Source organism: Chiloscyllium plagiosum, chromosome 10 (genome assembly GCF_004010195.1).
Source record: "Chiloscyllium plagiosum isolate BGI_BamShark_2017 chromosome 10, ASM401019v2, whole genome shotgun sequence".
Lineage (NCBI taxonomy): Eukaryota > Metazoa > Chordata > Chondrichthyes > Orectolobiformes > Hemiscylliidae > Chiloscyllium > Chiloscyllium plagiosum.
The window spans coordinates 79,288,650-79,313,240 of NC_057719.1; the positions used below are offsets into that span (position 1 = coordinate 79,288,650).

General features: G+C 43.3%; 1 protein-coding gene across 8 annotated transcripts in view; it reads left to right on the plus strand.

Moving 5' to 3' along the window:
* The window catches only part of LOC122553810 (pleckstrin homology domain-containing family G member 3), a 195,418-nt gene that overhangs the window by 44,145 nt on the left and 126,682 nt on the right, over positions 1 to 24,591 (plus strand). For 5 of the 8 annotated variants that reach the window (XM_043698160.1, XM_043698161.1, XM_043698174.1 and 2 more), the window contains exon 2: positions 10,082 to 10,157. The exons of 1 other annotated variant lie outside the window; for it this stretch is intronic. In XM_043698160.1, the coding sequence (XP_043554095.1) occupies positions 10,109 to 10,157 (49 nt within the window). In that variant the 5' untranslated portion in view covers positions 10,082 to 10,108. Of the gene's footprint in view, positions 1 to 1,226; positions 1,240 to 10,081; positions 10,158 to 18,034; positions 18,219 to 24,591 lie in introns of those variants that run through there. 2 more of the 8 variants (XM_043698165.1, XM_043698166.1) reach the window with 2 other exon arrangements.

Consider the following 24,591-nt stretch of genomic DNA (forward strand, 5'->3'; position numbering starts at 1 on the left):
GGGTGGTCCGTGTATGGAATGAGCTGCCAGAGGAAGTGGTGGAGGCTGGTACAATTGCAACATTTTAAAGGGATTTGGATGGGTTTATGAATAGGAAGGGTTTGGAGGGATATGGGCCAAGTGCTGACAGGTGGGACTAGATTAGGTTGGGATATCTGGTCGGCATGGGTTGGACCAAAGGGTCTGTTTCTATGCTGTACATCTCTATGACACTATAAGCCCTTCATCAGGAATGATTAGATTAGATTAGATTACTTTACAGTGTGGAAACAGGCCCTTCGGCCCAACAAGTCCACACCGACCCGCCGAAGTGCAAACCACCCATACCCCTACATTTACCCCTTACCTAACACTACGGACAATTTAGCATAGCCAATTCACCTGACCTGCACATCTTTGAACTGCTCCTTCTCGAAATGTCGACTCTCCTGCTCCTTGGATGCTGCCTGACCATCTGTGCTTTTCCAGCACCACACTTTTCAACTCTGGTCTCCAGCATCTCCATGTGGAGATGCCGGTGTTGGACTGGGGTGGATAAAGTTAAAAATCACACAGTGCCAGGTTATAGTCCAACAAGTTTATTTGGAAGTACGAGCTTTCAGAGCAGTGGTCCTTCATCAGGCACCATCAGATGGTTTATATATAGAATAATGGATACTCAGGAGTGCATCACAGACTGGAATCTAGTTGAGGGGTTCTCATGATTTATACAGTGTAATGAATACCAGGAGTGAGTTACAGACTGGAATCTAACGGAGGGGTTCAGATTGTTCCTTAGCACGGGGGGGGTTGGTACCCAGCAGTGAGTCGATGTATTTTAATCGAGGTAATATAGTTTCATTGTGGGTGTTAGTTGTCTGTAATATCAAGGCTAAACTGTCATTTTGGAGAAGAGGCTGCAGGAAGTCTTTGTGTCACACAACAAGTAGCGTTTGGGCTTGTATTTGGGAGAATGCATGGAATTCTGTCTTTAAGGATGGGTTAGGACAAGAACTGGAGACCATCACTGACCTGAGAGGATATCTGCTTTCATTACCTAAAGATCCAGGGCAGTTGTTTCTCTTATTTGAGCTTGACAATGTCCGGTACTTATCTCAGTGATGTTATCGATAGCGTGGTTTTCCCATGCATTGCGTTATTTTGTTTCCTGTCTGTTCTGAATCTATTTTAGAAGAGCTTGCATTTATGTAGCACCTTTCACAAACTCAGAAGGTTCAAAAGTGATTTGCAGACTATCAGGTACTTTTTGAAGCCTTTGAGCTAGAAGATTGCAGTTTTAACTGAGATCTCAGCATCAAATCCAGGCTGGAGGTTTAGTGTTACAGTAAAGAAGTGCTGCATTGTTGGAGGTGCTATCTTTCAGACAAAACTCGGTCTGCCCCCTCAGGTTAGTGTGAAGAATGCAATGGAGCTTTCTAACTGTCTGAGCCAATCATCATCCTATTCTACTGAGCACATGAACTGATTATTAAATGCAGTGCTGTTATGGGATCTTGGTGTGCACACATTGGCTGCGCATTCCTATGTTACACCAGGTGGCTACATTCAAAGGTATTTCACTTCGGGGCATCCTGAGGTGAGAACAGGCTAGATGTAAACACAAGTTCATTCTTTCTCTCAGCGAATGTTTACTTTGAAGATTCAGAGCTGCCCAGTAAATGGAAAAGTTGTGTAATCAGATCCTCAGCAAGTAAACAGGCCATTGACTCGGGGTCAGTCCCTTCCCACAGGAACCAGCTCTGGGCACTCCACCAGACACAGCTTCCGACACCACGTGTATCCCAACCTAGAATGGGACTCTCTGTACTCCAAACTAGGAGAAAACAGCTGGATTCCAATAGTCGCTACAAATAGCTACATATCTCTTTCCAATCTCTGTAATCTCCTCCGGCCTACAATCCTCAGCGTTCTCAGAATTCCTCCAATTCTGGTCTCTAGTACCTGCCCCATTAACTTCACTCCACTGTCAGTGGAACTACCTCTCCTCAGTCTCCTCGCTCCCCCTGCCCCCTTGCTCCCTTCCCCATCACTCTGTTCCTTTGAGGCACTTGAGAAAACATCTTGATTCACCTGTTCTATTACCTCCTTGTCCGTCACAGTGTCAAATTTTGTGCAAGCCTTGGGATTCTTTATTATAGAAAATGTCACTATCCACATTCAGTTATTTTGCATTACACTCTAGGCCTTCCATCATCTCTAGGCATCCAAACCCAACCTGAGATGATGCTTGTACGTTAGCTGATCGACTACAGCTCTGATGGACTCGCTGACTGACTACAACCAGCTGTCATTCCACCTGCACCCTGTTACTGACTGTGTCTCTCCTGACGTTAATCCAGTGCCTTCACACTGTCTCTCAGTAACCCCTCTCTCCCAGCACCCTGTGTTACTGACTGTATCTCTCCTGATTTAATCCAGCTCCCTCACACTGTCACTCAGTTAACCCCTCTCCCTCCAGCACCCTGTATGACTGACTGTATCTCTCCTGACGTTAATCCAGTTCCCTCACACTGTCAGTCAGTAACCCTTCTTCCCCCGCCAATACCTTATGTTACTGGCTGTATCTCTCCTGATGTTAATCTGACACTGGTAATTGTAGAGTTCCTGTTTAAGGTGTCCAGCTAATGCCTGTCTGTGACCTGTATGATATATCTGCCCCCTGCTGGATTTATTGCTGTAATGTGATATACTTCAGTTTATAATTAACGCAAGAATTGCATTAAGTCAGTTAATCAGCGGCTGAATGGGAAAGGTCACCATTGATGTTTTTGTCAGACTTTGAATCATGGTCATGAACATGTGGATTCTTTGAGTAGTGGAAAACATAATGAACAGTGAAGGAAATCCTGTGAAAGATTCTTGGAGATTCAAGTTGCAGAAACCTTCTTATTTTGACCCCGCAAGCTGCAGAAAAAGATTCAGGGCAAAGGAGGGTATTTCTTTGGTGTCTGGGTAAAGTTGCATGACCGTGAGCATAAAAGAAAATTGGGGATGATAAAACAGAAGTGTACAGTGCTGCTGTACCTGACTTGGACCATTCGAAAACAAATCCAACATTTCAATTAGATTAGATTTCCTACAGTGTGGAAACAGGCTGTTCAGCCCAAACCAACTGGCTGAAGAGTAACTCACCCAGACCCATATTCTTCTGAGGAGAAAGTGAGGACTGCAGATGCTGGAGATCAGAGTCGAAAATGTGTTGCTGGAAAAGCGCAGCAGGTCAGGCAGCATCCAAGGAGCAGGAGAATCGACGTTTCGGGCTGAAGAAGGGCTCATGCCCGAAACGTCGATTCTCCTGCTCCTTGGATGCTGCCTGACCTGCTGCGCTTTTCCAGCAACACACTTTCGGCCATATTCCTCTGACTAATGTACCTAACACTAAAGGCAATTTAGCACGGCCAATTCACCTGGACTGTGGGAGGAAACCCACACAGACACGAGAAGAACGTCCAAACCCCACACAGACAGTCTCCCGAAGGTGGAAGTGAACCTGGGACCCTGGTGCTGTGAGGCAGTAGTGCTAGGTGCTGTGTGGCAGTAGTGCTAGCCACTGTGCCACCGTGCTGTCCTATTGACACTTTGATGACCACAGTACATAGCAAAGTATTTTAAAGTAATAAGTGCTCCTGAGCTGCGTTCACTATGTTAATGTAAGAATAAGATCCCACTGTGAACACCGTAATAATGAATGGTTAGGATCTGTTTCTTCACTTACGTTTTTCTCAGGGACCAATATTACCCCAGGCAGTGGGTGTGGGCGGGATGGGGTGTGGGGGGAATAATTTCCTGCTCCACTCCACAAGGGGCTGTTGCTCGGTTGTTTTGAGGAAATATCAGGCAGAAATGGGCTTGTTTTCACTGACATTCAGAAGAGCAAGGAATGATTTGATTGACATTTTTGAGACCCTGAGTAGTGTTGAGAAAGCAGATATGGAAGGGATGAAAGGAAGTCTAGGGGTTTTAAATCATTGGAATCAGAGGTCGCTTTTTTTGACTGGAAATGAGGGGAACTTTCTGGTGCCCCCTCAGAGTATGTGACTTTGAACCTCTGTCTCGGGAGAGAGTAGAGGCAGGATTATTGAATATATCAAAAGTAGAATTACACAGACCATTGTGGGGCTATGGGAATCAGCATAGAAACAGGTGCCTTCAATTCCCATTGAAGGATAAAGCAGATTTGAGGAGACAAATGGCCAATTCCTGTTCCTAATGGCGTATTTATTTGCTTACCCCCACCTGGGGTGCTCATTTTTAAGACTTCTGTCACAACAGCATTGCCTCAGTACAGCGCAAGAATGCCAGACTTCATTACTTATTACCAACCTACTGGGGTTGGAAAGTTACATCTGTTCCCACTCTCCTTTACGTGAAAACTGCCTACCCAGGCTCTTGGAAGTCACAACCTCACTTTGCCCTAACCCACCAGGTTGCAGAGAGTCATATACCCTGTCAGCACTCTGGGAGTCGTAGTCTGTCTTATCTGTTAATTAAGAGACCCACTAGCATACTCCACCAGGATGGCACAGTGGTTAGCACTGCTGTCTCACAGCGCCAGAGACCCGCGTTCATGTCCCGCCTCAGGCAACTGTCTGTGTGGAGTTTGCACATTCTCCCCGTGTCTGCTTGGGTTTCCTCCCACAGACCAAAAATGTGCAGGTTAGGTGAATTGGCCATTCTAAATTGCCCGTAGTGTTAGGTGAAGGGGTAAAAATAGGGGAATGGGTTTGGGTGGGTTTGCTCTTCGGAGTGTCTTTGTGGATTTGTTGGGCCGAAGGGCCTGTTTCCACACTGTAAGTGATCTGATGTAAAATAGTCATGTAATCACGTGGGTATGGCTTTAGCCTTTGACCCATTAACTCCCCACCTCCAGCACCATGTTGTGAGCTGAAGAACTATGAGAGAGCTGGACTGGAGGATCCAGGCTAGCTGTCCCAGTGCAATACTGTATCATCAGAGGACACCGTCACATCTTAGCACTAAATAGCGAGCAAGGCAGGGACATTCTCTCTGGTATCCTCAACAATACTACCCTGACAAATAGCACCACTTAAATATGTTATTTTGTCATTACCACATTGCTTTTAATGAGAGTTCCTGAACACATTTAGCCTGCTATATAGGACTCACAAACCTGACTTTAGCCCCTTCTGGGGCAATGCATTACTGATTGATAAAATACTGTTGCTTTGTATTCAGAAGCAGAATGCTACCCTGTCCTAACCTTTCTGAACAGCCACCCCATCCAGTAAACAGACAATGGACTTTGCCCCTCTCCCAACACTCTTCAAGGACTGATTCGAGAGCTCTGATTTTGGTGAGGTAAAGTGGCAAGTTAAACCCTGGCTCAGTAAAACCAAATTCAGATCAGTAACCTCCAGTAAGAATGATTTGACTGTGTCCTGTTTGCTCTGAAAGTTTTTCTAAACAACCAGACACAGGATTAAAGATATGTTCCTAACTACGCTGAAAGTATCAATCAAAGAATTTGCTGGGAGATTTTAGCTATTTCAAATAAAATAAAAATTTTGGACTTCATGATCTGTAAACATTAAAAAAGAGCCAATTGGGGCAACATATCCAAGGCTAACTGCAAGAGAAGGAGAATGGATAGCACTTTCACAATGTATCATCGGCACAGTGTATTAAATGGCTGTATTATAAATACAGGCACGTGCGTAGCAATCCAAACTCTTGTTCAAATCCCTCCCAGTGTCTCTAACCTCGCTTTGGCCTGGCTACCCTCCGGTATATCTGCACCTTTTTTGAATCTCCCACTTTCTTCACCACATTTGCACCCATGTTGGCCTTTGGCATGGGTTTAAACAAGCAGGGTGTAGGAACTTGAGGGGTTACCCAAATTGGTAGGAAGTAAAGTTGGTCACTGGAAGTCAAAAAGATGTTAAGAAGACCAGAATACAGGAGAAACAAAGACAAGAGAAACAAAGACAGGCATCACTTGTGCCTTGGAAGTGAATTTATGTTGAAAAAGCAAAGTTAAGGGCATTCTGTCTGAAAGCATTTGCAGTCACGGGTGGCACAGTGGTTACCACTGCTGCCTCACAGCGCCAGGGACCTGGGTTCAATTCCCGCCTCAGGCGACTCTCTGTGTGGAGTTTGCACGTTCTCCCCATGTCTGTGTGGGTTTCCTCCGGGTGCTCCGGTTTCCTCCCACAATCCAAAAAATGTGCAGGTCAGGTGAATTGGCCATGCTAAATTGCCCATAGTGTTAGGTGAAGGGGTAAAATGTAGGGGAATGGGTCTGGGTGGGTTGCACTTCGGCGGGTCAGTGTGGACTTGTTGGGCCAAAGGGCCTGTTTCCACACTGTAAGTAATCTAATCTAATTATTCGTAACAGGGCAGATAATCTAAAGGCACAAAGAGATACACAGGGGCATGATCTAATTGCCATTCCAGAAACATTGCTGCATAGTGACTGGGAACTGAATCTTCAAGGATTTTCAGCATTTGGAAAGGGCAGGCTAGAAGGGAAAGAATATAGGGTGGGGTGAGTACATCACTAAGGGAAGATCTCCGCTCAAGAGTGTGGAGACTGTTTGGGTGGAACTAAGAAACAGCAAGGAATTACAGATGATGGTTATTTATAGGTCATGAAATAGCAGTGGTACATGGTATTAATCAAGAGATGAAACAAGCATGTAACATGTGTAACACAGTTATCATGGGTGACTTCAATCTACATATAGACTGCTTAAACCAAATGAACACTAAATATGTGGAGGATAAGATTCAAGAGTGTGTTAGGGATGGTTTTCTAGAACAGTATAGTGGCGAACAATCTCGAGGACATGGTATTTTAAATCTAATACTATGTGATACAAAAGAGTTAATTAACAATCTGGTGACTGAAAAATCTTTAGGAATGAGTGCCCACAATATAGTCATGTTTTACGTTGTGTTTGAAAGTGAGGTAGTTCAATCTGAAACAATAGTGTTAAGGAAATTATGAAGGCACAAAATTCAAATTGGCTGAGATAGATTGGGGAGAAAGTGAGGTCTGCAGATGCTGGAGATCAGAGCTGAAAATGTGTTGCTGGAAAAGCGCAGCAGGTCAGGCAGCATCCAGGGAACAGGAGAATCGACGTTTCGGGCATAAGCCCTTCTTCAGGAATGAGGAAAGTGTGTCCAGCAGGCTAAGATAAAAGGTCGGGAGGAGGGACTTGGGGAGGGGCATCGGAAATGTGATAGGTGGAAAGAGGTCAAGGTGAGGGTGATAGGTCAGACTGGGGTGGGGGCGGAGAGCCTGCTGGACAAACTTTCCTCATTCCTGAAGAAGGGCTTATGCCCGAAACGTCGATTCTCCTGTTCCCTGGATGCTGCCTGACCTGCTGAGATAGATTGGGGCAATACGTGAAAAGATCTGACTGTAAATAGGCAATGGATAGTCTTTAAAGAACTATTCTACGACTCATAATATATACACATCCCCGCAAGATGCAAAAACATTTTAAAAAGTCAATTGCAGCTAATGAAGGATGTTCAGAATTAAATAAGAATAAAAAAACCAATTAAGTTATCAGAATGTACAGTAAATCTGAAGATTAGGAAGTTTTTAAAAGATGGCAAAGGAGGATAAAGAAACTAATCACTAAAGGGACCATAGAATGTGCATGTACTCTAGCAACAAATATGAAAACCAATTGTAAAAGCTTCCATAGGTATGTAAAAGGGATTGTTCAGCTAAAACAAATGTAGTTTAGTTACAGGCAGATTCAGGAGAATATATTGTGGGTAATAGAGAAAAGGCAGAGAAGCTAAATGATTACTTTGCATCTGTTTTTCATTGAGGTATATACAAAAGAAATTCCCAGAATGAGAGAATCAAGTGGCTAGGGAGAATGAGGAGTTGAAGGAAATTAGTATTTGTAAAAGTATTGTGCTGAAAGTTAAAGGGGTTGAAAGTTAATAAATCCCCAGGACCTAATAGTCCACAACCCAGAGTGTTTCATGATGTGGACATTTGAGAAAGCATTGGTGTTTGTCCTCCAAAATTCAATACTTTCTGGAATGATTCCTGTGGATTGGAAGATAATAAGTGTCACCCTACTATTTAAGAAGAGAGTTGGAAGGTAAATGGGAGCTACAGACCTGTTTGCCTTACATCAGTAATAGGCAAAATATTAGAATAGATTATGAAATAAATAGACTGAATAATAAATTAGATAATAATGATCTGATTGGACTTAAACACTATAGACTTGCAAATGAGAATCTGTTGGGGTGTTACTAGACAATATTATTAACAGAATTGATAAAGGAGATGATGGATATAGTATACTTAGACTTTTAGAAGGCTTTGATAATGTCCCCACAAAAGACTGATGAGAAGAATTAAAGCACATAGGAGGTGCATGGCTTAATGATTAGTTAAGAAACAGAAAACTGAGAGTAGGAATAAATGGGTGATTTTCATGTTGATAAGTTGTGACCAGTGGGGTACTGCAAGGATTTGAACATCTGTCTCAGCTGTTCAAAATGTATACCAATGATTTGGATTTCCAAAGTTTTGGATGTTATGAAGCTAAGTAGGAATTTGTGCTGTAAGGAAGATTCAAAATGATTTGGACAGGCTTAGTGAATGAGCAAGAACATGATAGATGGAATGTAATTTAGAAAACTGAGTTTATCCACTTTGGTAGGAGGAACAGATGTGTAGAGTATTTCTCAAATAGAAAGAGTTTAGAAAGTGCAAATGTACAAGGGACCTAGTGTCTTTGTTGATAGATTACTGAGGGCTAATCGTCCTACAATAAAGACTAACATTCCTTTAGTGTTCCTGAGAGCTTACTGCACCTAATGCAGTAAGCTCTGGGAAGACAAATGGAATGTTGGCTTTATTGTAAGACAATTTGAATACAGGAATATTGAAGTCTTACTTCAGTTGTAGAGGTGTTTGTTTAAACCACACCTCACGCACTGTGTGTACTTTTGTTCTTCTTTAATCAAGAAAAATATTATCATCATGGATAGAGTGCAACAAAGTTCACCAGATTAGATCCTGGGATGGTGGGATTGTCCTAAGAAGGAAGTGGTGGATGTGAGTACAGTTACAATGTTACAACATTTAGAAGATATTTGCATAAGTACACAAATAAGAAATGTTTGGAGAGATATGAGCCAAGTGCAGAGGCAGGTGAGACTAGTTTAGTTTAGGGTTATGGAGGGCCTAGACTGGTTGAATCGAAGGGTCTGTTCGCATGCTGTATGACTATAAATCTATGACTCTACTGTGGCAGTGCTGAATTATTGGAGATGCAATGGTTTGGATGAGATGTCAAACCAAGGCCCATCTAGATTCATGGGTGGATTTAAAAAGTCCCACAGCACAGAAGAGAGTCAATCTTCATGTTTTGGAGGTGACAATCGGGTCCATGATTTCCTCATTATCCCATAGTTTTATTCTATTGGGGAATTGCTTAAATTAGTTGCTGTGTTTCCTATAGTGCAACTATGTGCACGCTTTGAAAGTAGTTCCTTGGCTATAAAACATTTTGGGATGTCCGAAGATGATGAAAGACGCTATACAAATACAAACCTGCCTTTCCTATGGTTTGAGTGACTTGAGATCCAAAAATCCAGCTGTTGTTGATACGTGGAATAGCAGTTCCTTAGTCAGCTGACTGAATTCATAGAATCCCTACTGTGTGGAAACAGGACATTTGGTCCAACAAACTGATCCTCTGAAGAGTATCCCATTCCCCTACCCTATTATTTTACATTTCCCCTCACTAATGTTCCAAGCATACATATCCCTGAACACTATGGACAATTTAACATGGCCAATTCACTTAACCTGCACATCTTTGGACTGTGGGAGGAAACCGGAGCACCCTGAGGAAACCCGCGCAAACACAGGGAGAAAATGCAAATTCCACACAGACAGTCGCCTGAGGCTGGAATTGAATACTGGTTCCTGGCGCTGTGAGGCAGCAGTGCTAACCACTGAGACGTCGCACCACCCTGCAATTGAATACAATGGGATGGTACAAGTATATTCGTTATGAGGTAAGTTGCCTTAAGTCCTTCAAGGGGTCACCCTAAAATCTGTCTCTTGTTTCCATAGTGAGGTCTCAGTTAACTCCACGCTGGCATGCTTGAGGGTTCTCCTGATTCTGCGAAGGAGGCTCCCATTGTGGAAGGTCAGTTCTTGCCTTTTTGTTAATTTTACTGTTACATAGAATGACAGAATTAACAGCAGAGGAATGCACCATTTAGCCTGATGGGTCTGTGAATGTGTCTGTACTCTGTACAGACCTCCTCCCACTTTACTTCACCATAACCCATCAGCATATCATTGATATAGTAGTAGAGTGGTTATGTAAACCAGAAGCCTAGAGGCATGTGTTTAAATCCCACCATGGCCTGTGAGAATTTAAATCTAATTAATTGAATAATCTGAAATTAAAATCTAGCATTGCTAATAGTGAAACTGCTGTATTTTTCCTTTAAAAGAATGTTTCAATGGTTAAGGAAACCTGCTTTTCTGACCTTACATGAGATTCCCAATCTACAGCAGTGTGAATAACTGCAATGCCCTCGCCCATTTGCATCCAACTATTTCAGAGGAGCACAGCAAGAATAAATCCAAACGAAAATACACTAACGTGACAAGAGCCAGTCAGTCCAGGTGAATGCTGCAGAGTCTTTCATATTGTAATGTTTGTGGGCCTGTACCAAACTTGGGAGAACCATCCCACAGGCTATATTTTAATGGAAACAAATTTTCAGTTCACAGCAATTGTAGGTTTCGTGTTCCTCTTGGGGATAAGCCGACTGAACATGGATGCTCTCAACATCCACTGAATGGAAATGACTAGCTCCCAAATCAGGAAACTCCTCTATGCCAAATACATAACCAGGCTGGTACAGGCATCTGGAAAGCTAGCAGAATGTTATGATTTACAAAGAGGAAATTGAGTACAGAAGTTGTGTTTCAGTTACGTGGGGCCACATCTCGATTACTGTGCACAGCATTGCTCTCCTTACTTAACGAAGGATTTACATGTGTTGGTGGCAGTCCAGAGCAAATATATCCGACTAAAACCTTAAATGGACTGGTTGGTTCCTGAGGAAATGTTGGACGGCCTAGGGTTGAATCTGTTGGAGGTTAGAAGTGTAAGAGGTGATTTAATTGAACCACATAAAATCCTGAGGGTCATGACAGGGTGGATGTGGAGAAGATGTTTCCACAGAAGAGAGAAACTAGAACTCAAAGCCATTGTTTAAAACTTAGGGGTTGGCCATTTAAAACACAGATATTATTTTTCAGAAAGTCTCTTCCTGAAAGGTCAGTGAAATCAGAGGCTTTGAATATTTTTAAGGGAGAGCTAGATAGATTCTTAGTGTGCAAGAGGGGGGAATGGGTGAAAAGTTATCAGGAGTAGTCAAGAATGTGGGTTTGAGGTTACAAACAGATTAGCCATAATTTTGTTGAATAGCAGAACAGCCTCTAGGGGCTGAATAGCCTACTCCTAATCTGTATATCATATTATTGCTGAGGGAAGTGAGTGGGACACTCCCCATGTATCTGAATAAATGGATTGCTACTCCCAGACCTGCTCCACCTGGAGAATACAGTTGTATTAGTCTTCCTGCTGGGAAAGAGCTGAATGTTTCCTCCTGTGGGCAGTGATTTACCCATGGTAATATTCATTCCAGGGTGTCACACAGGACAGGAGTCTCACTGGTCAGCCTCCTGTCATTGTCATCAGAAACTCCCAGGAGGAGAACAGACACAATGCTTCACACTGCAACAGTGACCCAGTCAATCCTGCTGTAGAACACTGCCTTGCCTCAGGCCCCAGACCTGTAGCAAAATGTGTCCAAGAGGACAGTCTCAGGGAGGTTTAAACTCCCTTCAAATATATGAAGCAAGATTCAGCCAGCATCAGGTAGCTGATTGGTTAGAGGCGTGGTGACCAATTAGCGATGACAAAAGCTGGCAGCTTGCCAACAACTATGTAATTGGCTCCCAGGTAGCTTCACAGCTTGTGGGGGGTGAGCGATATTGCCGGAAGCCTGTGGACCTCTGAAAGAGGAAGGTGTCTGTATCTCTGCATCAGAAAATGCCTGAAGAAAGCCAGCTATCTCCTCTCACCTGTTGCTGTAAGCTATTGCTTTTGACCAATAAAGTCAGAGTCTTTATAATTTGTGAATGAGTCACTGAGTCTCTTGAAGGAAGTGACAAGTACCTAGATAAGGGAAATTAAAGTACAAGATGTCCCAACAAGCAGAAGGATCCTCTCAGCAACTGTTGTGGACAAGGGTCATTGAACGGCCTTCCCAATTTTTCTGTTACCAAAACACCAATTTTTTTGTCTCATATGTACATATATCTTTACATGCATGTAGGGGGAACGATTAGACACTTGAGTTATATGTTGACAGTTTACAGCTGTTTACTGATTGCTAGAATCTATTTATTTATAGTAAATAATAGCTCTCACTAAGTGCAGCAATCTAATTTGTGCTTTCTGTTAACCTGGATCTAAAAATCAGGTTTGTCTCATATGTACATATATCTTTACATGCATGTAGGGGGAACGATTAGACACTTGAGTTATATGTTGACAGTTTACAGCTGCAGACCTCATTTTCTCTTCTATTTATTTATAGTAAATAATAGCTCTTACTAAATGCAGCAATCTAATTTGTGCTTTCTATTAACCTGGATCTAAAAATCAGGCTTGTGTACTTTAATGCTATCTTTAACTTTTGTGATGACTCTGAGGTTAGTGAGGTTTAACTTCTGGTATGCTGCCCCAGTGAGACCTGAGAGATTGCTTGAAAATGTACATGTGAGAAAGTGCCTTGATTAAGAATGACCAAGAAAAGGTGCTGAATGTCCTTGAGAGCCCTTACTTAAAATAAAAATAAAAATTGCTGGACAAACGCAGTAGGCCTGGCAGCAGAATTCACATTCTGTGGCTGGTATGAGCTTTCTTCATTGTTCCTCAGGGCTGTGTGAAGCCTAGCAATCCAGCCAGCAGGAGGCTGAGAAATCAGGCTTTTACCAACCATGCCCACTTTCCATAAATGGCTTAAAATCAGATCTCGCATATGCACACACACATTTAGACTTACACACTCACACACACACTTCTACACATGCGTGCATGCACACATCTATTTACACACACACTCACTCTCACACTCTCACCCACACAAGGATTGTATACCTCAAACTCAAGGTGGAGAGCAGGGCTGGAGGTAGAGGTGGGAATGGTGTATTCTTTGTGAGTGTACCATGAGTGACTGTAGTCATGAGCTGCTGCACCAATGTAACCTGGACAGCAAGCAGTGTCACACTAGACAAACAGTGGCTGGGTGCATTCTGAAAACTGATTTGGCTGGAGCTTAGATTAGATTACTTACATTGCGGAAACAGGCCCTTCGGCCCAAGAAGTCCACACCGACCCGCCGAAGCGCGCCCACCAAGACCCATTCCCCTATGTTTACCCCTGCACCTAACACTACGGGCAATTTAGCATGGCCAATTCACCTGACCTGCACATTTTTGGATTGTGGGAGGAAACCGGAGCACCCGGAGGAAACCCACGCAGACACGGGGAGAATGTGCAAACTCCACACAGTCACCTGAGGTGGGAATTGAACCCGGGTCTCTGGCGCTGTGAGGCAGCAGTGTTAACCATTGTGCCACCGTGCCACCCATAGCTTTCCATCTGAAACTCACTGCACGTGACTGCAGACATCCTGCCCTGTTTCGACTCCATGATCCTTTGATCCAGTTTGTCCATCCCGACCAGATATCCTCAATTAACCTAGTCCCATTTGTCAGCAGGTGGTCCATATCCCTCTAAACCCTTCCTAAGTACACATCCAGATGCCTTTTAAATGTTGTAATTGTATCAGCCTTCACCTTCTCCTCTGGCAGTTCATTCCGTATGTCCGCCACCCTCTTCATGAAAGGGTTGCCACTCAGGTCCCTTTTAAATCTTTCCCCTCCCACCTTAAACCTATGCCCTTTAGTTCTGGACTCCCCTACCCTGGGAAAAAGACCTTAGCTATTCACCTTATCCATTTCCTTCATAATTTTGTAAACCTCTATAAGGTCACCTCTCAACCTCCGATGCTCCAGGGAAAACAGTCCCAGCCTCTTCAGCCTCTCCTGTAAGTCAAACCCTCCAACCCTGACAACATCCTTGTAAATCTTTTCTGAACCCTTTCAAGTTTCACAACATCCTTTCTTTCTTCCCCACAGGAGGTATCCTTATAGTGAGACATGTGAATGAGTTATGGCTGCAATCTGGCCTGAGAGTTTTGATTTATTTTTAAAATTAGATTCTCTACATGGAAACAGGCCCTTCGGCCCAACAAGTCCACACCGACCCTCTGAAGAGTGACCCTCCGAAGAGTAATCCACCCATTTCCCTCTGACTAATGCACTTAACACTACGGGCAATTTAGCATGGCCAATTCACCTGACCTGCACATTTTTGGATTGCAGGAGGAAACCGGAGCTCCGGGGAGAAGGTGCAAACTCCACACAGGCAGTTGCCAGAGGTGGGAATTGAACCTGAGTCCCTAGTGCTGTGAGGCAGCAGTGCTAACCACTGAGCCACCATGTCACCCATTCTTTTTCAGTTCCACCTCAGGCATTGACCTGTATCAGTTGGTGCCCATCTGCTGCTCACTGATATTACCAATTCCTTTATGAGGAAGGGAGTTTCCTGACTAGGGTCATGGAGTCATTAAGCATGGAAACAGACCCTTCAGCCCAAATCATCCAGTTTTCCCAAATTAAATTGGTCCCATTTGCATGTGTTTGTTCCATATTCCTCCAAACTTTTCCTGTTCACATACCTGTCCAAATGTCTGAAGAAGGGCCTGTGCCCGAAACGTCGAATCTCCTGTTCCCTGGATGCTGCCTGACCTGCTGTGCTGTTCCAGCAATAAAGTTTCAACTATTGAATAGTGATGCCAAGTCATTGAGTGCCACACTTGCCCTCGGTTGATGTCTTTCCCCTTCCTCTACCCAGCAAGTAACCCAAGGAGAGTACACTCATCTGTGGCCCTAGTTGATGCACTTTGCTCCCTTTTTAAAGTGCCCTTAGGAGTCACTGAGGAAGCTGCTTTCGAGAGTCTGAAGGGATGGCTCCCACCACCAACTGGCATTGTCGATAAAGACAAACTTCTCCGAAAATGGAATCCTGGGAATCCCTTACTCCTAAGACAAGCTGGGGATGTTATAATTTAAATTGCAAAATGAACAGTTAACTCACAGAAGCCCCTTTCGACAAGATTCAGGAGGATGTGTGTGCCTACAGTGTGGAAGCAGACCATTCAGCCCATCAAGTCCATGTCGATCCTCTGAAGATCATTGCACCCAGACTCACTCTAGCCCTGTAACCACACATTTCCCATGGCTAACCCACTTAACCCCTGGACACTATGGCAGATTTAGCATGGCCAATCCACCTAACCTCTGCACATCTTTGGACTGTGGAAGGGAACCGAAGCACCCTGAGGAAATCCACATGGACACGGGGAGAATGTGCAAACTCCACACTGACAGTCACCCAAGGGTGGAATCGAATCCGGGCACTGTGAGGCAGCAGTGCTAACCATTGAGCCACCGTACCAACCTAAGACATAGTGCTCTGCTGAACTTGACATGGAAAAGTTTAGTGGGTGTTGGTAGCAACTGAGACTGATCGGTGGACAGAGTCCTGTTCTGTTAACGGTCAATCCGACTGAGACTGGCCATTCCGTGAAGTTAGAAAGTGACTTCATAATCTGTCTCTATAGCTTTGTTTATTGCAATGAACTAAAAGCATCCTGAGGATTTGAGAAACAGCTGGCTGACATCTACCTAGAGATTACTCTGGGATCAGCAATAGAAGATTTTGAATGCTGGAAAACCGCAGTATTTTAATGATAGAAAACTCTTATTTTTTTGCAATCACATGATGCTGTTTGTGGGACCTTGCTGTGCACAAGTTGGCTGTTGTTTCGGCATGACAGCAGTGACTATACAGTTCAAATGAACTTGACTGGCTGGAAATCATTTCCGATCACCCTGAGATAACTGAAGTTCATGTGCGAATGCAAGTCTTTCTTTAGACATTCTATGAGTAAAAGGCAAGAGGAAAATAGAGATCCGCATTGATATAGCACCTTTAATTTATTCAGGAGTCCCAGAGTGATTTATAGGGGAACGCCACCACCTGAAAGTTGTCTTCCAAGCCACACAACACACGGACTTTGAAATATATCGCCATTCCTTCACTGTCACTGGATTAAAATCTTTGAATTCCCTACCTAACAGCACTGTTTGTCACGTACAGTGCATGGATTGCAGTGATTCAAGAGGGCGGCTCAACATTACTTTCTCGAGGGTAACGAGGGATGTGCGATAACGTCATTTTCATAAAGTAACAAATGTGACAATCAATTTGCACACAGCACGCCTTTACAAATGACCAGATCCTTTGTTTCGCTGGAAGCAAAAGCAGAAATTACCAGAAAAATTTCAGCAGGTCTGACATTATCTGTGGAGAGAGAGCAGCAATTCAGAAGAAGGGTCACTGGATTCGAAATGCTAACACTGCTTTTCTTCACAGACCTGCTGAGCTTCTTCAGCCATGTCTGTTCTTGTTTCTGATTTCCAGCATGTGTGCAGTTCTTTGGTTTATATTAATCTGTTTTATTGTGTTGATTTAAGAGACAAGTGTTGACCAGGACGCTGGGGCTAATTCCTCTGGTGTTTGAAATAGATTAGATTAGATTAGATTACTTACAGTGTGGAAACAGGCCCTTTAATCTGTTTTATTGTGTTGATTTAAGAGACAAGTGTTGACCAGGACGCTGGGGCTAATTCCTCTGGTGTTTGAAATAGTGCCATCAGATTTTTACCATCCTTCCCCGAGAGGAATGACAGGGGCTCTGCTTAATTTCTCAGCTGGAGGACAGCACTTCTGCACTGCCTCAGAGTTGCACTGAAATGTCAGTCCATTTGTTGCTTTGTTTTGTTGATTTTGAGTCACACCTGAACCTGAAGCCTGCTGATTCAAGTCAAGAGTGTTACTGCTGACTGACTCTGCTGGAAGGATACTTTCCCCATTCAAGGTGCTATGTAAATGTGAGTTGTAAACAGCAAAAGTTCAAGTTGATATTAATGCAGGGACTCTGATACAGCAATGACTGATTTGTAAGCTTCACAATGACTCTGATAATATTCCACGTTTACCAAAGCATTGGAGGTTTAGGTACTGCATCTGATCTATGGTAGATTCCTTGCTGTACATGTCTATGACTCTATCTCAACCATTGAAGGATTGGCAGACAGAACTGAATGTAGCAAAAACTGACCTCTGCAAATACGTTATATCCACCTGGCAACTCAGTGGTTAGCACTGCTGCCTCATGGTGCCAGGGACTCAGACTTGATGCCCGTATGGAGTTTGCACATTCTCCCCGTGTCTGCGTGGGTTTCCTCCGTGGGCTCCAGATTCCCCTCACAGTCCAAAAATGAGCAGGTTAGGTGGGTTGGCCATGTTAAATTATCCCATGGTGTTCAGAGATGTGTAGGCTAGGTGGATTAGCCATGGGAAATGCAGGGTTACAGGGATGGGGGGGGGGGTGGGGTAGCGGGGGTGGTGTGAATCAAGTCGTAGCCTTAATTGGAGGAGAAAATATTTGGCCTTTTCCCACCTCAGTGTTCCAGGAAAATGTAATTAGTGAGAGCACCATTTGATTGTACAGTGTTAGCTGACGGGAGTTGTACATGGCACACCTCCTTTGCTTTTCTCCTTGATATGAAGTGCAGTATGAGTAGGAGTGATTCTGTCAGCAGTGTTGTTTCTTCTCTATCCTGTACCAATCTGCTTCAAGGAACCCAAATAATCTAGTTGCCATGGTAACTGAGGAGGAGACACTACAGTTCAGGATAGCTCATGCCCCGTGGCAACCAAAAAGATATCTTATTGGTCCATTGTAACTGTAGGTTGTGCCAAGGAGGGTTATCAGGCACGTTAACCCTCTCCCAACCTGAGATTAATCTCCCTTCTTCTCTTTTTTTTGAGTGCAATATGAGGTTAGCAACGTTGGTTTACAGGCTCCATGAACGACTGCTGAAGCTACTGTCCAATACCTTCATGGTTCCAGGACCTTTAGCTGTCGATGGACCATATAAATGGGGACCCAGCTCTCCAGCAGACTCAGACTTAATGCAGCAGTCGGTGAGTGGAGCAGATTGGAGCCTGAGTGTGAAGGCCGTGCTGTGTTCAGTGAACTAATATGGGGGATGTCAGGCAAGTCATAACTTTAGTCTGACCGGCTGCAGTCACCTCTTAAGTGAGTGTGCAGTCAGCCTTTGTGTGCTTTCAGGTTAGGGGGTGATATGGGCAAACTAACAAACGCTGTAGGGGAAACAGGAATAGTGGGGATGGAGTATTGCTTATAGATTTGAGTCTGCCTCGCTTGTTGGGATTGTTCACTCCACTTAGTCTCACTTTGCTTCAGAATGGCTTTGCATGTATAATGGGAATCGGTTTAGCTCAGTTGTTTGGATTGTCAGTATACAGAGTAGTGTGATCCAACAGCTGGGATTCCGGTCCCATCACCGGTTTGAGGTTACCACCAAGGACTCTCCTCCTCAACCTCTTCCCTCACCTGAGGTCTGGCGGCCCACAGGTTAAATCACCACCGGTCACTTCTCACTAATGAGGGAACCCACATACATACTCACACACACACTCTCTCACACACACACACTCACACTCACATTCACACTCTCACACACACACACTCACATTCATACACATACACACTCACTTTCCTCATTGCTACTGAATGCTTGTCAGGTAAAGGATTTCTAATAAAATACCCCTTGTCAAATTGCAGATTGTTTGACTCTGTGCACGTGTTACTGATACAAGATGGAGTTACCTGGATACCATAAACACACAAAGACTAAGCGGCAGTACAGTCTACAAGCAAAGTATTGAGTGGTAGACGTACTATGCATAGAATAAGGAGGACCTGGTATGGGGTAATTGGTATAAAACTGCAGAACATATTATAGAGTCGGGATAGGGTGAGTTGATGAAAATAGTGTTTTCACTAACATACAGTTGGCATACAGTTCCTGATGAAGGGCTTTTGCCCGAAACGTTGATTTTACTGCTCCTCGGATGCTGCCTGAACTGTGCTCTTCCAGCACCACTAATCCAGGATCTGGTTAGCAGCATCTGCAGTCATTGTTTTTACCGATACAGTTGGCATCGCTTCTTGTAGAAATTTCTCGGCTTTTTACATAAAAAGGTTACCTGGTGCCTTTCCCTTTGCTGTGTATTCCAAAACATTTCTGGCTGTGAGCTACTTTTGAAGTGCAGTTACAAGGAACAGATGCAGACACTTTCCACCCACAGAAGGTCTCCCAAACAGCACGTAAAATGGTACGTTGGAAATCTCATTTTGGTGGGGATCGTTGAGGGAAGGGCGTTGGCCAGAAGAAGGGTAGGGGAGGTGGGTGTTGGCACTGATTTTGGAGATTGCTGAAAGATGGCAGATGTTGGGAGGGTCACTGGAACCTGGAGGTGGGTTGAGATTTAGCTGGAACATGGGGCAGATGATTAAAGGATGTAGCTGGAACAAGGGATGGAGGCAATTTGGCTAGAACATGAGGTTCTGATTTGTTGGAGAATGGCTGAAATAGGCTGCAGCTGAGACAAAAGCTGATGACTTTGTGGTGGCAGGGGTTTAGCTGGGGCATGACAGCATGATTTGAGGGACAGTCTAGCTGTGGAAATGCACATAGATGATTTGGGGAATGGCATGTTCTTCTGCCTTCCTTAAAAGCAACAGACAAACTGATAAATTGCAAACTGATAACTTATGCACAACCTTAGCCAAGCAGAATGGTGCTTAGAGTCCTCATTGCTACTGGTTGTGTGGTATCGTCCAGATGCTTGGTTTATCATTGTTCTCAGTTCTTAAATTACCTATTACCCTGTTCTATTGCCCTGATGTACTTATGTTAGGCATGATTTGCCTGGATAGCACACAAAACAATACTTTTCACTGTATCTCAGTAGATGTGACAATAAATCAAATCAAATCAAATAAAGCAGTAATCCAACATTGTCTTTTCTGCCGAAAAAGAATTACATGCAGTAAGTGTGAAAACATGCAAGCATTAGATCATTGCTTAACTATTACACCAGAACAGAAAGAAATGGATTTTAGAGTCTAAGAATCTGTACATAATGCAGGTGGATTGACAATCCTCTAGAGTGTGTGTGTGTGTGTTAGAATGTTGATTATTATCTGAGCATATTATTTAAATGGAAAAAGACTGAAGAAAGCTACAGCACAAAGGAAGATTTGAGGGTCCTTGTGCATGAATCACTGAAAGCTAGCATCCAAGTTCAGCTGGTAACAGAGAACACGAGTGGGATGTTGGCCTTTATATCAAAGGGAATGGTGTATTAAAAATAGGGAATCTATACACTGCACTGTTAGATCACAGCAGGAATACAGTGAACAGTTTTTAATCCCCTCATCTGAGGAAAGATATATTGGCATTGGAGGCAGTCCAGAGAAGGTTCACTCAGCTGATATCAGGTATGGAGGGATTGTCTTATGAGGAGAGATTTGAGTGGGTTGACTTGAGAGGAGATCTTACTGAAGCATACAAGATTCTTTGAACTTTACAGGGTAGATGTTGGAGAGGTCGTTTCCCCTTGTGGGAGAAATTAGGACCAGACTACATGATTTCAGAGTAAGTGGTCACATATTTTAAGACAGAAAAGAAGAAGAATTTCTTCTTCTCTCAGTGAATATGAGAAATTCCCTCCTGCAGAGGGCTGTGGAGGTTGCAGCATTATGTATATTCAAGGCTGAGACAGATAGATATTTAATCAGTAAGGGAATCAAGTGTCAAGGGAAAATGTCACTAAAATGGAGTTAAAGATTATGGTGTTCATGTGATGATCACATTGAATGGTGAAGCAGAATTGATGGGCTGAATGGCCTCATGCTGTTACTATGGCTTATGGTCTTAAGATATCTTTGTGTGTGTTCTGTGCACAGTTGGGGTACTGTACCATTCCCTTAGTTGGCTTCTGTTTCTCCTCAATGACGCTCTATCAGATGTTGTTACATCGTGGGATCTAGGCTCACATTTTGCATACCCCTGCTGGTCCTTTAGTAGAATACAGTCCTCTGTTCTCCTACCCTACACACAGAGCAGACATGATGGTTATGCATAATTTTCAAGCTGCCTTGTTTTTCGAGAAGTTTGTATTTCTGAGATGATAGCTTGGAAGGGTTACTCTAATTTGCTTTCATAATATGTTCTCTGTTGGTGACAGTAAACACATATGCAGAGGTACAGTTCATAGATATAGGAATCCTTTACTAAGTGAACGAGCCAAATGGAAAAGAATTTACCTCTTGTTTATCTCCATGATTAGTGATTTAATTCTTCGAATATTGGAATTGTGTGTGGGAAATATACAGACATCTTGGTCCAGACATACTCTGATTGAGCCATCTTAGTGCAAAACTGTATCTGCCTGTGTACTGATGTACAAGGCAGATAATGGCATTTTGTTCTATATCATCCAATTCATTCTTGAGCTTCTTTTATATGTGAATGCCACTTTTTTTCTGGCAGGGTTAATTGATGGAGTTGCATCTTCTCTGAAGGACACTACTACATCCCTAGAACTTTCTTCTGGCGTCGAATCTCTTTGGTACATTTTTGGAAAGGCCTTGACCAACTCAATCCAAGTATTCTTGGCCTGTTCCACAGCATGTGGTGTCTTGGTGATTTTGTAAATTGTCGAAATGTTGCCTTCTGTACAAAGTGGAAGTCTTGTTATTACTAGTATATTGGGTAAAATACTTGTGGTTTCCATGCAGAATTGTTTTGGCTATGTATCATTGTTAACATAGTAGTGTAAAGGATGGGCATCCATCCAGTCAATTATATGCAGCAAATCTTGCTATTGTAGACTGTATCATTGATTTTCAATGATTCAGATACATATCTTTCAGGATTCTGGCTGACAGGATGTTTGTACTAGCTCCAGGCCAGTTTCAGTCTTGACTGTGCGTTTGCCAATTTTCTTCAGGCGCATTATATGAATAAGCTCCTAACTGTTTGACTTCGATATATCACGTTTATAACCTTCTGGCGGAAAGTTCTTGCACTCTGTATATTCACCCTGGTCTGCCTTGCTGCAAACATTGTGTATGTGCTCACCCTAATGCAAGTGGCTGATGCCCTCCCTGTTGTTGTACCAGTACATCACACATCTTTTTTTTGTTTGGGATTGTAGACTCTGGTTGAATCTTTGAAAATGAATTTCATACCTAGGCAAGCCCAGTGTCCTTTTGCACTACAATGCAGGACAGCTTTGTTGTGGGTGCTACAGATTGCATGTTTGCTTGTATTTTGGCTATTGTGCCAATACTGGTAACAGCACCTAGTGTTTGCAGATGTTGTTAAACAATATCTTTGTATTTTAGCAATGTGTCAATGCCATGGCCTTTTATCTGCTTACAAAAGAGGTTTTTAAATGGTTTTGATGTGCATTAAGTCTATAATTGTTCAATCATCCACTTAAATGAGTAAGCATTTAATACGTCACAGTTCTAGTCCTTGTCATGACACCTACTGAAAAGCTGATCAATTGATTCTTGTAGATGTTATATATAAGTTATCAGCTCTGAATGGTGAATTCTAAAGTTTACTTTTCCGTAAACCTCTCCCCAGTATTTTGCATATCTCAGCAGGATTTCTCAAGTCCTATTGAGATAGGGCTGAAGTGTTAACTCTCTACAATCCCACCTTTCATTGACTATCTATTGTTTTGAGCGTTTGCTTATGCAGTTCTTCAATGGCTAACTCTGAAGAGCAAAGATCCATGCTTTATTAAAACAACCTAAATTTAGATTGGTGATATTTTAATTTCTATCATGGAATGTGGTAGTCATCTCCCCCGATGTTCCCCATCTTTTGCAAATGGTAACCACATGTCGGGAATTTCTGCACAGAGATGCAGCAATGGGACGGGGGCGGGGCTAATTTGAGGTTGTGGCTGGGACACAAGAAGGCCTGATTGATGGAGTTTAACTGGGACAGTTTGGGGAGGGTGCTGTGTGAAAAGGTGACTGGGATATGGGGTTGCCGATTTTGAGGAGGAGTTGGCTCTATACTGGGGGTGCTGAAGTACTGACAACAGCTGCCTCCAATGATCATGTGTGTTTTGCAAACAAACTCACTTTCACTGTGCTCTGGAAACAGCAACCAGCAGAGAGATTGTATCTACTGTTGGGGGTCTTTCCATTATTTGCTCTATTGCTATAATTATGAGAGTAAATGTGCATTAACCACATCCCTTCATTTTTCACTGAGCATCTGGGTAACTTGCCTATTGTCAGAAATCCAGAACTTTCACGTTCCAGGACAAGTTAAGTTTGCATGAGAAAAGCCTCTAGTGGATGGATATCAGAAGCCACATGCAACCAAGAAAAAGTACCGTTCCTGGCTTAACCCTTGGAGCACCAAACCCTTGATTGTATTTAACGCCCGTGGCCCCCAGCACCACATTTAACCATTTGTCTGGATCAGATTTGTATTCCAGCTCTATGCCTACCCTTTGGTTAATTCCCTGGACCCTATTGAAACAGTAGTTTAACTTCCTTCATGTTCAACATCACTGTAAATTTTTTTCATTTAAAAAGTATTTTTCTAATCAGAGATGTTACCACACACCCCTGGAGCAGGTGGGACTTGAATCCAGGTCTCTCAATTCAGAGGTAAGAACGCTATCACTGTGTAACATGAGGGCCCCTCGGCATCATTTTAACGTTTTTTTTATTCTAATCAAGTAATAACAGAGGTATTATTACACACCCCTGGAACAGGTGGGACTTAGACCTGGGCCTCCTAGTCCTGTGATATGGACACTACAACTGGATCATAAACAGGTTCACTCACATCACCTTTAACACGCTCAGGGCAAAGCCAGTGTAACCTAATTAATCCTAGCCTTTCGATAGTATCCTGAACACCAAGCTGGTCAAATGGACAGTGTGATGAACTATTAACCCATTGTGTTCAAAACACATGGGTATGACTCCCACTCTCGTTGGTATTTCAGTTAATAGTAAATGCACTAGGGGTGCAGCAGTAGTGTCCCTACCTCTGAGCGAGGTGATGTCCCACCTGCAACTGATGTGTCTCACATGTCTGAACCGGTTGGAGGACAAAATGTAGATAGCATCATGGTATCATGGCCATACCGCCAATGCCACATTTATGTGCTTGTGATATTTGTCACAACAAATTAAAGTCTTTAACATAGCAAAATGTCCCAGAAGCATTATCAACAATATCTCACAGTGACTCAAATGACCAGGCACAGTATAATGTTGGTGAAAGAGGATGGGCACATGAATAGGAAGGGGATATGGGTCAAATGCTGGCAAGTGGGACTAGATTAATTCATGATGTCTGGTCGGCATGGACAACCTGGACCTGAAGGGTCTGTTTCCATGCTGTATGACTCTATAACTATTATATAGCAGGAGGGAGAGGTG